General features: G+C 41.3%; 1 protein-coding gene across 5 annotated transcripts in view; it reads left to right on the top strand.

Annotated features, from left to right (window-relative positions):
* ARID1B (AT-rich interaction domain 1B) overlaps nt 1–12,371 on the top strand; it is a 334,209-nt gene that overhangs the window by 266,312 nt on the left and 55,526 nt on the right. For all 5 annotated transcript variants that reach the window (XM_074896513.1, XM_074896515.1, XM_074896516.1 and 2 more), the window contains one exon: nt 5,629–5,956. In XM_074896513.1, the coding sequence (XP_074752614.1) occupies nt 5,629–5,956 (328 nt within the window). The remainder of the gene's footprint in view (nt 1–5,628; nt 5,957–12,371) is intronic.

The raw sequence follows: 12,371 nt of genomic DNA, 5'->3' as shown, positions 1-12,371 counted from the left end.
ACAGAATGTATAAGGGGCAGTATTTTCTTTATAGGTACATAAGGAAGCTTTTCTGTTTCAGCACTTGCTACTGTTGCTTTCTTACTTAAAATTCTCAAAAAGGACTGGAGCCAGCAATTTTTGTAAGGGCTCGATGGCTTGTCCATGCTAGCAAAGATGGTTGTTTTAGTCTCCAGAGTTCCTGAGAACTAGTTCTGATGTTTGTTTGCAGGGAGCCTTGCTGCCCTGCGCAATGTTCCTTTCTGTTTCATCTCTGAGTAGTGCTTGTTGCAGTGTTCTGAGCACAGGGCTACAAGCCAAGATTTCCCAGTTTCTAATTTTGGCTCTGCCTTTTACACCATCTTTCAGCTTAGGCAAGTAGATTCATTTCTCTGCTTCGCTTTCCTTAACTGTAAAATGGGGCTAGTAATGCCTTATAGCCATGTGTGAAGATTAATTACCTAACTCCAGTTGACTGGTGCTTTCCTTTTATTTGGAAAGCATTTTGTGGCCATAAAATGCTGTCCAAGTGCTTATTTTTATCTGCACAGTGAGCAACTAGCTTAACTGGTAAAAATCCAGTGGATTTATGATGTGCTATCCTGACTTCCAGCTGTACTGCTGCTGTTGAGATTCCGAACCATGGGAATAGTGGGTGTCAAGTGCAGTAAAACATTAGCCATCCACTCTGATTGAATGGAAAGGTTTTTGTACTAAATCAATGCATTTAAGAAACACGCCGAATACTACTTTCTTTTTTGCTTGAGTTCAGCAGTTCTTTTCCTCCCTCTGTAGATGAAAGTGCCTGTGTAATGATTTTATGGGTCGCGGTCAGGAAGAAATGGCTATTAAAAAGTGAACTTGAGGGGCAGGAAGAAAATGAGCATCATTGTCATTAACAGGCTGTTTCAGAGGGGTCTGGTGAATAGTGTGATGGATGAAAAGCGTGTACTTCTGCCAGCTCTTGGAGAGTACCGGTGATCCTGTGCACTGGTCATCATAAAATTAGGGCCCTGCAGACTTTCAGCTCTACAGGTAACAATTAGAGCAGAAGAATACTACATTTTCACCAGGCTAATGTGACCATTAATAAAATCCAGGGATGAAGATGGTGATATTTCAAAGTCATGTATTTACCTGGATTTAAGTTTTTAATAGCATTTTTCATTTTTAATGAAAGCAGTCTGTAATTGCAACTCTTAACATACCCTCTTACAAAGCACAATTACATGCCAGCAGTGATGAATATATAATAACATTACACCATTTGCCTTTTATTGCCAAAATAACAAATATATTAAAAATTACCTGGGTTGCAACTGAGTTTTTAAATTATTAAACTAAAATAATTCCCCAGGATTTTATTTGCTTTCCGTGTTTTGTTCACATAGGCCTTCCTCCAGATTATTGTTAAACATAGGCTGAGTTTGACAGGACAACTTGTATTTTTATATAAGCGTCAAAGCATTCTGTGACATTAAGCTTATAGTCTGAATGCTAGATTTCACTGTGTGCTGTCCTGAAAACCATTGCTCAAGGCTAATGTCCTTTCTCTGCAGTGGAAGTGCTCACCATAGTAAAGACTAGCACCAGTAAGTTTGGATTGGAGGAATTAGCCCCCAGTTCATGAGAGCAGAATGATCCGTTTCATGCATATGGTTGATCTATTTGGTTTTCATGTGTTTACATGACACTTAGATGTATAATAAGAGTAGAATATATTTTCCCAGGAAGCAGTTCTGTACTGGGGACCTAGTCCAATATTGTGAAACCATTTCCTACAACAATAAAAAATGGCTTTGGCTCCACACTTCTGTGTGTCTGTGATACAACACAGGAGCATGCAGCACAGAACATTAGTTTTAATTTTGTATTAAATCCCAGCATTTTCCTGTCCCAAAGAATAAAAAAAAAAGCATAGCGAGAAGGGAAGCCATTACTGAAAGAAACACTGTCTTTCATTTGTATTTGGACAACATCTAGCTTGGGGGCTAATGAAGCTCTGGTCTATGACCCGAGCATCAAACTGCTGCCATAGCAAAATGTCCCTTAAATGCACTCTGGAGAGCAGTCGGAGGCTGTAGTCAGTTGGGTCTTTTAAGACTGGGGCAGAGAAAACTCCCTGTGGATCAGTAAAACATGTCAGAAATGCATCCTGTCTCCCTAACTTTTCCTACTGAATTCAGCAGTAAAACTGTTCTGTTTGGGTATAACAAAGAGAGAAACCACTATTCAGTGTGTTCAAACCAACACCCCAGAACTTAACAGTAAGTTAAACCCCTTTTTGTTTGTGGTAAAGTAATATGAATTGAGCATTTGTGCTTTGTAATCTTTAATGCTGGATTCATTTCACAAAAGCACTTTGCTATCTAGCTCCCACTGATTTTAATTCTAGATTTTAATTAAAGTGGTAGCATCTTAAGGATGAGATGCCCTAGGTATCTCAAGAGTCTGGACCTCTGAATCCAGACCCACATATGCAACAGACTGTGGAGTCAAGACTTAAATATCAACTGTATCTACGGAAGTCCCTGAGGTAAAATAGTTTCAGAGGAATTCAGAACAGTACTTTTAAATCATCTGTACAAGAAAAACTTGATGGTTAAGTGCACATCTAAAAAATTCTAAAATTATTTTAAGATATTATTTTTAATACTGTGAATCTGACCTGTGCCTCTAAAGCAGAGAGCAAAACTAACAGGTAGTTCTCAAATTTCCCTCTTTTCAGCTTGCCTAGAAATGGCAAGGTATCAGAGCACTTTGTTCAGCAAACCTGGACAAAGTGGACCAGAGTTTCAGCAGTAAGAACAAACATCTGTCTTTGGCAGGTTGTTATTAAGCTTTTTCATATTTTATCTTCATTACACTTTTTTTTTTTCCTTACTGATTCCAGTTACTGCTTTGTTTTTTCTCATGCATTTGAGATGTTGTCTCTCCGAGTACAATTCTACTCTGCCGAGGGGGAGTTGGAATCAAAAATCCCTTGGATATGGAGGGGAGGAGTTGTTCAGTAGTATTGTACAGCCGCTCTTGCCAGGCTTGTACCCACTTGAAAAGTGTGGGCTCTTGGACTTGGCTGCCTGACACGTCCAGCTGATGTGGGCTGGCCTAGCATCTGCTGCATTCATTGTGTTTAATGCTGCATCCATCTGTTTTCTGTCAAAGCCACTGCCAACAAATTACTAATCTATTAGAGAAACATGGAAATAAGATTGCACTCCTCATTCCTGGCAATTCCTCTTGTATTTTGTTTGGCTTTTATTTTGCCTTTTTTTTTTTGTGGTGTGGGAAAGGTATAAGAATAGCTAGTACTTGAGGTATTGAGGAAATGCTTAGGGAAAAAAACATGGAAAAAAGCATTGAAACTTGTTTTCCTTACTGAAAAGATACCACTTCCCTGTGTTCTTGGATGTGTATCCCTGGAGATGAATGATTAGGAGCTATTTTAACTGAGCCACATATTTTTATGGAGAAGATTCCACTGTTTTTTCTGTGTTGTGCTTATGCTGGAGAAGCCAAAGCATGAAAGAAGGGATTTTTTTGTCCCACTTCAAAATAGCATCAAAACAGCAATAGTAATTAGTATTGGTGTTTGCTCCTCCAAGCATGCTGCTGAACCGTATTTCGTAGACCCTAACTGACAAAACAAATGGGCTTTATGTAAATTGGACTGACAGTAGCTCCCAGTGATTATGGATATCAGGTCTGCTAGTCTAGGGAGGGAATTCACTTCACTTTGGGAAGCAGTGTTACTAGTAGCATGTACATAAAGTGTGTTGACTGACTGTGCATAATCTCTGAGTGCACATATACACCATCTTGCTGCATTACATTTTTCTTGCACAAAGCAACTGGAAGAACAGAGCAACATCTGAGTTGCGTGTTACACCTTTAACATTAAGCAGAGCAGTATGAAAGTAGTGAACCCTTCAGTTTGTGGTCACATATGCTGGATCCGAAGTGTGGCTTGAGCGGGTCTCAGCAACCAAAACTGTGGCTAGGGGTAATGGCTTGCTGAACAGAAAACAGTCAGCTGCCAGCAGCCAAGCCTAGAGGAGAAGTGACAGCGCAGACTGAACTCAGCATAAAGCTGAATCTGGAGCCTTTCATCTGCGCTGCACCACATATTGGGGATCCTTCTGTGAAGACCCCCAGGCAGAAATTCAGTTTCTAAACCAGAAGAGAATCGTTGCTCCATTTCCTTGGGAAGCTAGTTCTCATGCGTTCTTGCTGAGGAGAACTTGTAGCAGAATGAGTCAGGTACCGGGTAGGGAGGAGGGGAGGATTAGCCAAAGCACAGCAGCAGGAGCGTATGAATTAATTATGTGTGCATTCAAATGATGGATGAATATATTTAGTTTAAATATAAACAGGAGTTACATGCCACTGACTCCTCTGCCTGGTAGCTGAGGCCTGAGGAGAGATGTGGCTGATCTCCATGTTCAGAGGAAGAGTCCAAGGGCTGCTGCCTTTGAACGAGCGTGGGAATATCTGAGAGTAGTCAGGAAACGCTGCTCTGTGGCATCCCACAGGGAGGGAATGGGTCGTGTTTCCACTAATCTGGATGAGATGGAAATAAAAGACAAGTCAAAACTGATGACTGAAGTAGTGTAATGTGATCCATTTCCTAAAATACTTCTCTATCATATCTTCTACCCTTTTTTTCCCCCTCTTTCTCATGCTGCTTTGTTTCTGTAACACTGAATGCTGTACACTCCCTTTTCCTTGAGATTTCGACATGATAGGAAAATCAGCACTCAAATGAGTTAAGCTGCTGCAAGTGGAGCAGTTTGCTCCAGTGATAACATAGATTGGGGTCATCCAGGTTTTAAGGTACCTGTTTATGTTAGCATCTTTGTACTAGTGTTGATTACTCTTGTAATACTAATTTTCCCAGAGGAAGTACACTAAGCTACCACCCCTTCTGCTGGCACAGCCAAACTCTGAACTTACCAGGAAGGCAGGGTAGGGCAGGGGGGAGCAGGAATGTTTCTTAGGGCCCAGCAGCTGTCCTCACCAGTCCATGCCAAAGCATCTCTGGCACAAATGGGCAGAACAGTTAGGAGTAAGAAGCCAGAGAGGATAGCCTGTTGCTGAACTTGCAGAAGGATGAAGAATGAGAACATGAAATTACAAAAATAAAGATTCTCCCTTGAGCTTATGTAATGGGTTTCTTACGTGCCACATATCTCTTTACTGCATAAGGCTGTTTTCTACTGTGTGCTGTTGTTAACCCTCTGGAGGATGTGCTTTTCTGTATTTGCTGTTATGCCATCACAGGTATTAGGCAGAAAATGTTTGAGGGTACATGAAGATCAGGTTCATAGGATCATTCAGGTTGAAAGGGTACTCAGGAGTTGTTCTTGGCTGACCTTGTATTCAAATCAGGGTCAGATATAAGATCGGAGCAGGTTACTCGTGGCTTTATCCAAGTGGCTCTTGAAAACCTCCAGGGAAAGGAGTCTGTGCAACCTCCTTGGGCAACTTGTTTGACTGCTTGTCTGTCCTCATGGTGAAAAAGTTATTCTGACTTTGGTGCCAGCGTGGTTCACTTCAGTTCACACGTGTAAGTTCTACAGCTGCGAACTTCCCAAACAGAAATACTTACTCAAAAGTTTAATGTTTTTATCTGTGCTTTTTATCATTCAGGAAACTACTCCAGACCACCAACGTACAGCGGTGTGCCCAACACAAGTTACAGTGGCCCAGGACCTGGCATGGGTATAAATGCCAACAGTCAGATGCACGGACAGGGGCCAAGCCAGCCTTGCGGTACCATGCCCCTGGGACGGATGCCATCAGCTGGGATGCAGAGCAGACCATTTCCTGGAAACATGAGCAGTATGACCCCCAATTCTCCTGGCATGTCTCAGCAGGGAGGCCCTGGGATGGGCCCACCCATGCCAACTGTGAACCGTAAGGCACAGGAGGCGGCTGCTGCAGTGATGCAGGCTGCTGCAAACTCTGCTCAGGGCAGGTATGCGTCCAGACGAAAGGAGTTTAAATGAGTATGAATGTTTCTCTTGTAATTTCTGAAGTAACGGCACTGTACAGGTGTATGCATATACATTCAAACACGTTCTATCTGTGCCCTTATCTCTGGGAGGAGATGGCATGTGGGAAGAATACTTTTCCTTAGACGTAAGGGGAAAGCATGCTATCATATGTTTGAATTATCCTCCCGAAAAGCATCTGTGACAATGGAGATGATGGCCACTTCCAGTTCAGCTCTTGGCACTGTAGGCTTTAGGAAAACCCACAGGGTTGCAGTGATATTAGGAATCAAAAATAAGCCCTCTGCAACTTAAAATTGATTAGCGGATATATAATTTTTATCTCCAGTAGAGAGAGAGCCAACATGTTCTTGGCAGCTTGCCTCTGCCAGAGAGTAAGGAAGCTTATGAAGCTGCCCATCAACTCTTGAATTTACTGCGCACATTGTGAGCAGCAATGCTGGTGGCAGTTCTCTTCTACGGGATGTTCTTCTTAGGCAGGCATGCGGATGGGAAGAGGAGGGCAGGCTGAGGGGAGCAGCTGGAGAGGAAAGGCAGAAGGAGGCATAAAAGCGATCTGTATTTATCTGGAGTTGATAACTGCCACTTACGCATCCATAAGAGAGAACCTGCAAGCAGGTTTGTAGAGGTTGGAGCCATCATAATGTCTTCTTGTCTCCCCTTCAGGCAGCATAACTGCATGTTGCCATTTGGGCATGGATTTTGGCAAAGGCACTTTATTGTCCATAGTTATTCTTAAGATGCCTGAATATGTGCAATGAAGTCATACTTTCTTGGAAGTTTTTCAGATCAAGTAATTTCCACATTTCCCTGGACTCAATTAACTCCTTGTGTATTTATTATCTTTTTCTGTTACAAGAAGTTCCATTACATTTAAGAATTATACAAAGTTGACTGCACTGTTCTGGTGAGCATGTTTATGTGTGTGTTTAATCATTTTGCATTTATGTATGCATATGTGTACACAGATGCACATATACCACATACAGGTATTTACCTTTCAAGACCAGTGTTTATGGACACTAGAGTTGCTCTAATTCCAAGACACGGTGTAAAACTAGAAATAGGAAGCTAATGTGTCCCTGTATTTGTTGCTTTCTTGTTTTGTGAATTTGGAAGGCAGGTGGCTTCTAGTGATAAGCAATAGCAAAGTTTTAGAACAATAACAGTAAATTTAGTGTACTTCTTGTTCAGTAAAATAGAACTGCACTCCCTTAAAATATATGGTGTTCCAGCAGATGTCTGTGAACCAGCAATCTCTTGCTTGTGTTGGTTGTTTTAACAGACCTGTCTAGTAGGATTTACAAAAGTCTGCTTCTGTCTGTCTGGTTTAGGCTATAAGCTGATAGGTCAGGCACGAAGGAATGAATGGGCTATCACTGCAGCTGCAGGAACACTTTCTTTATAATCATATAAAGAAAGGAAAAACTCACATTTGTTAGTCTTTACAGCAAGACAAGACGTTTTGTTAAGCAGAAAGTATTTGGTTGTGATTCAGCTTACACTTTGGTTATAGTGTGTGGTGTTTGATTAAAAACTAGGTTAAATGATTATTACCACTCTTATCTCACACCTTCCTCCTGAGTCAGTTTTGTAAAACTGCTTTTGGTTTCTAGCTCTGCCTGATCAAAACTGCACCATTTCAGAGCTTTTCCATCATATACTGCCCATTGCGTTGATCCAGCACCTGTGGAAGGGCTGAGCAGCCATCAAATCTCCATTGCAAATACCGGCAAAAGGGCTATTCACATAAACTGCAAATTGAGCAAAATTTGTCACAACCCTCTAATGCCAGGGGACTGCAAGCACACGTTTTTCTTCTTTAATCTCTAGTCAGTTGTAGAGGAGAAAGCCTTTGGCTTTTGGATATTCCTGCAAGTCCTCCATACTTGTGTATGGAAGGAATGCACTTGACAGTGATTCGTATTTGTGATACAGAACAAATCCAAAGAGACTGTTCTTTTGTTCTGCTTTAGGCCACCATACATTAGGTCGCCTGCTTATCCCAGCCAATCTGGGGCTGGCAGACGCCCCCTGTTTTCTTCACAGCACCCCAACTATGGCAACGCTCAGGCTCCCTTGATGTACCAGCCTGACCAGTACGGGTAGGTAGCAATGTAAACTGGACTTGCTGTGGGACCTTGGCAATTTTTTTTAATGTTTATGAACATGCCATCTGGCTGCTGTAGGAGTATAAAGATCATGTGAAAGATACACAGATACTTGCATCCTAGAGGAGATTTGAGATTTTTGTTTTCTTTTTACTAATGCCATTGTGACAATACAATGAAAATCTGCTTGTCACTTGCTCACACGTGTGCATGGCTTTTGGCATGGGCTCTGTTTCCTTCTGCTTGAGAGGGGAATAAAGAACCTTATCACTAAGAAGGAATGAGATCTCTACTTCCCCTAACCCAGGCATTGTCTTTCTCCCCTCGTTTTTGGTGTTTGTCTCACAGCAGTGCTGTGCAACCCCGTTTTTTTTGACTTCTTGATGGCATTGTCATTGCTGCCAGGGTAGTGAGCTGCAACCCCCTAAGAATTATCCCTTTCTGAAAGGTGGTGTACTGCAGGAGTGATGAGTTTCTTAATGCAGGAGTTTCTTAATGGAATTTTCAAGAAATTTTATTACACTGTAATTGAGCATCTGTTTGAAAAATTTCAGTTGGTGTTCTTAAAAAGCTGTTCTAGCAACTAAGTATCCAGTGCAAAACATTTGCCTGAAATGCAGCTACTGTTTTCTCACCAGAGTCTACCACATTTTGATTTCTGTAATCGTATCGTAAATTATAGCACTGGGAGAAAGTATCTACACTGGCTTCAAGCCTTTTGCTCCCTCACACCAAGTCCAGCCTCACATGAGATTCAAGTTTCATGGACTTCCCTGTCATCATGTTATTTCAGTTGTTACCTCTGCAGGAAATCTGTAATACCCAAATTACTGCTGCCTTCATGGTTATTAACGAGTTTTAATTACAGTTTTCTGTAGCTGCTTTTGTTTGGTTTTTTTCCTTAATAACATCATTCATATATGTGTCTATGAAAAAGTACAAAGCAAGACAAGAAATGAGAACATAAGTCTACTGGTTCTCCTGTTCAAAAAGCAAAAATTAGTGAAATAGGAGAGCACTCCCACCATACTATTTCATCTAACTGGAAGGACATCCACTTTTACATGCCAAAGTGTGCAAACTGTGTCCAGCCTCTTCCTTTCAATGTCTTGAGTTAATAAGATTCATCTGTGGGGTTCAAAAACTGTAGGATTTTATTACTATAAAACACACTCCTCTATGCAGAATTGAGAAGAAAATTGAATGTTTGTGTTAGATTTGTGGTTACACAGCTGTATTTCTGTACAAGTTGGTTGTGATCCCTTTCAAGGTCAACTTGTTGAATCAGTAGCCAAGTATCAATAGGGGAGATAAATTTATCTTCAGCTGTTAATCCACAGGATCTGTCCTTTACCAGCTCCGGAGTCTCATTTAGACATAGAAAGCTGGTTTGCCTCTGCATTGCCAAGCCATGCTAAGCAGCTGTGTAAAATGAATTTAAACGGCATGCATCAGAACAAAATCACTTCCATGGGGGCAGAAAAATCAATGTTTGTTAACCAGGGCTGGATGATCAAGATCTGAGTGTCAGCCATTTATACCTAGGTATCATCTTCAGTGCAGACCACTACTATGTTAATTAGAGAAGATAAAATCATATAAATAAAAGTGGTGGCTGTGAAAGATACTAGGTTTACACCATTTGAATTAGCCTTTGACCTCACCTTGAGGCCTTCCCTCTGTTAAGCTTAGATTAATTTCTACAGCTACGTAATACTTTCCCTGTAACCTGAAATCTTAGGATGTGCTAGTATGTCTTGTGCATGCAGGCCAGTGTTTCCCAAATGATATCTAGCATGTCAGGCTAAAGAAAAGGTGTTTTTAAGATCTCTTCATTGAGCCAGAAGTATCTGTAGTTTCACGCTACCTAGGATGTTTAAGTTTGATCTGTGTAACAGTTTACAGCAGGCAGTGCTAAATAACCATCTAATGCCCTGTATTGTAATTCCACTTATTTTCAGGAAGACAGCGTGAAGGAACTGCAAAATAGTGTTTTCCTTTTTTATATCTTTCCTGGTCTCAGCACACCCATTGACTTGTAAGGACTTGTTTTGCCAGTTATTATGCTTAGCATAAAGGACACAGCCAGCATAAAGATGAACCAATAACCAAACTGTATTTGATACAAAAGGGTCAGTACATGGGTGAGTGCTGGGGGTACAAACAAGTCAGTCAGATTATACATAATTGACATCAACCTCACTGACCCCAACAACAACACCGCATGACCAACAATGGGTGGAATAAACGGTGAAATGCAGTCTCCCATAGAAGGGACAGGAGACAACCGACTTAACAAGCTAAATACGTAAGACCAAGGAAGCCACATGCTGAATCTCTACACAGCCTGCGTTTACAAAAGCCGGACCTGACTGGAGCCCAGTTCTAGGGAGGCAGGAGGTCCTTTCCCAACAGGAAACTCTGCAAAGTGCATCCACCTCACAGACAGACACTGCCCCTTCCTGCAAGTGGTCCCAGCTTTTATCCCCAAGTGGGACACTGGACCTTTGCTTACTTAATGCAGACACCTGGGGCTCATTTACCCAATGGCTCTCCCTGCAAGGCAGCCGCACCCTGGAGGGAAGCCTAAAGGCAAACTCACCCCCCCTTTGTGAAGGGCTGTGGGAATCACCCATATGTCAACCTTAATTTGGGGCTTGGGGTTGAAACCCCAGCATTTCAGGACTATACGTTGAAGATCTCATGTATCCAGTGAACTCCAAGGAAAGACTTCATAACTTAGGTTGGCATTGGCCAACAACCCAAGGGCTGGTTCTGCTGCTGGAGTTTAGAACCAACCAGAGGCCTCCGAGGACCAGGTGCCTCCAAAAAATAAAGTCTTTTATCACACTGTAGTTCTTACGACAATGCATGATATTTATAGTGATAGCTAAGTATTTATGTACGTACAGATGTGCAACACAGTAAGGATTCAGTAAAAGCAAACAGGCAGCAAACTTAGCCCGTATCTTCTAGTACCAGCCAGTTTTGAGTTCCTCAGTTTGTAGATGCCCAACCTGAAACTTTCCAGGAGTATGTTTTCACTGTTCGTGAGCCTTTGTTTCCTGAAGTAAGTGCCCAGTACGCACTTTCGAAAACTGATTATTAGGTTGTCACCTGAAGTCAACAGACATTTTTGGAGCTAAATACTTGTCATCATTTTCAGCATCTCTCGTGCTAGCAGCAAGTGTCATTCTGAGCATGTCTTCTTAGCAGTTGCAAGTGTGACTGTAGTATATGGAAAGGTAAAAATGTAGTTGCAAAATAACTGGCTTATATACTGTATACAGCCTTAGGAAGATATAATTAAGTATTAGCTGGCTGTAAAATACACATCCAGCTAGATGCTAAAATGAGCCTATTACTGGTGCAACTATAGTTATCAATACCTGAACTAATTACTGTAAAATGAGTCTTGACCTGCCTACATGAGGAGCAATCCTATCTTTGAAGGCAGCATCTTTGACCTCAGTGTACTGTGCTTACATGTTTTCAGGATTGTGTGTTGCAATTTTGTAAATTAAAGCAATTTTTTGTATAAATTGAATGAATTTAGAATTCAGTGTCATTGATTTTATAGAGGACAATTTAGACATAGTAGTTTATTAAACTGAGGAATTGGGATCCAGCTTAGCTATTTGCAACCTCTGGCCGTTTTAAATCCTGGTCATTGGGTTGCTAAATTGAGGTGGATATTTACATTATCGTCTGCTGCTCCCCATGCCACTTGAGAAATGGTGTTCAGTCTCTATAGTAATGTGTGGTGTTGCATTGCTTTGACATACTTTTAGGCACTCTAGAATCTGGTTCTGTTTCTGAACTGCTTAGCAGCATCATTGTGAGGTCAGAAGAATTTGGGTAAATTTCCATTCAGTCCTAAAACTGATCTATAAATGCTGCGCTGATATTAGATAATTTCTGTTGTACAGAGAAACTGCTATAATTAGTGTAAATGAGTTTAAAATGTGCATTCTTTCTGTCTTTCTAGTCTGTGTGTGTGTATACATGCACATGCATGCTTCCCACATATAGACAGACTAACCTTCCATCAGCATTTCTCTCCTGCTACGTATGTATAATTCATATTCCATGTCGCTGGTGCCAGCAAAGCACTTTTTCCGTATTATTTTCTCCAACAGCAGGGTAATGCAGCACTGCTGATGGACTAGAAGGTACTGGTGAGGAAATACAGTAATGGACATAGTGCATTAAAATGTCAAAAGCAAAAAGAACGACACGGAAATGGGGAATAAATTTTTTAAAAATA

The sequence above is a fragment of the Athene noctua genome, chromosome 1, assembly GCF_965140245.1.
Source record: "Athene noctua chromosome 1, bAthNoc1.hap1.1, whole genome shotgun sequence".
Taxonomy (NCBI): domain Eukaryota; kingdom Metazoa; phylum Chordata; class Aves; order Strigiformes; family Strigidae; genus Athene; species Athene noctua.
The sequence above is the reverse complement of the archived record's forward strand: the minus strand, read 5'-3'. Positions and strand labels throughout refer to the sequence as shown.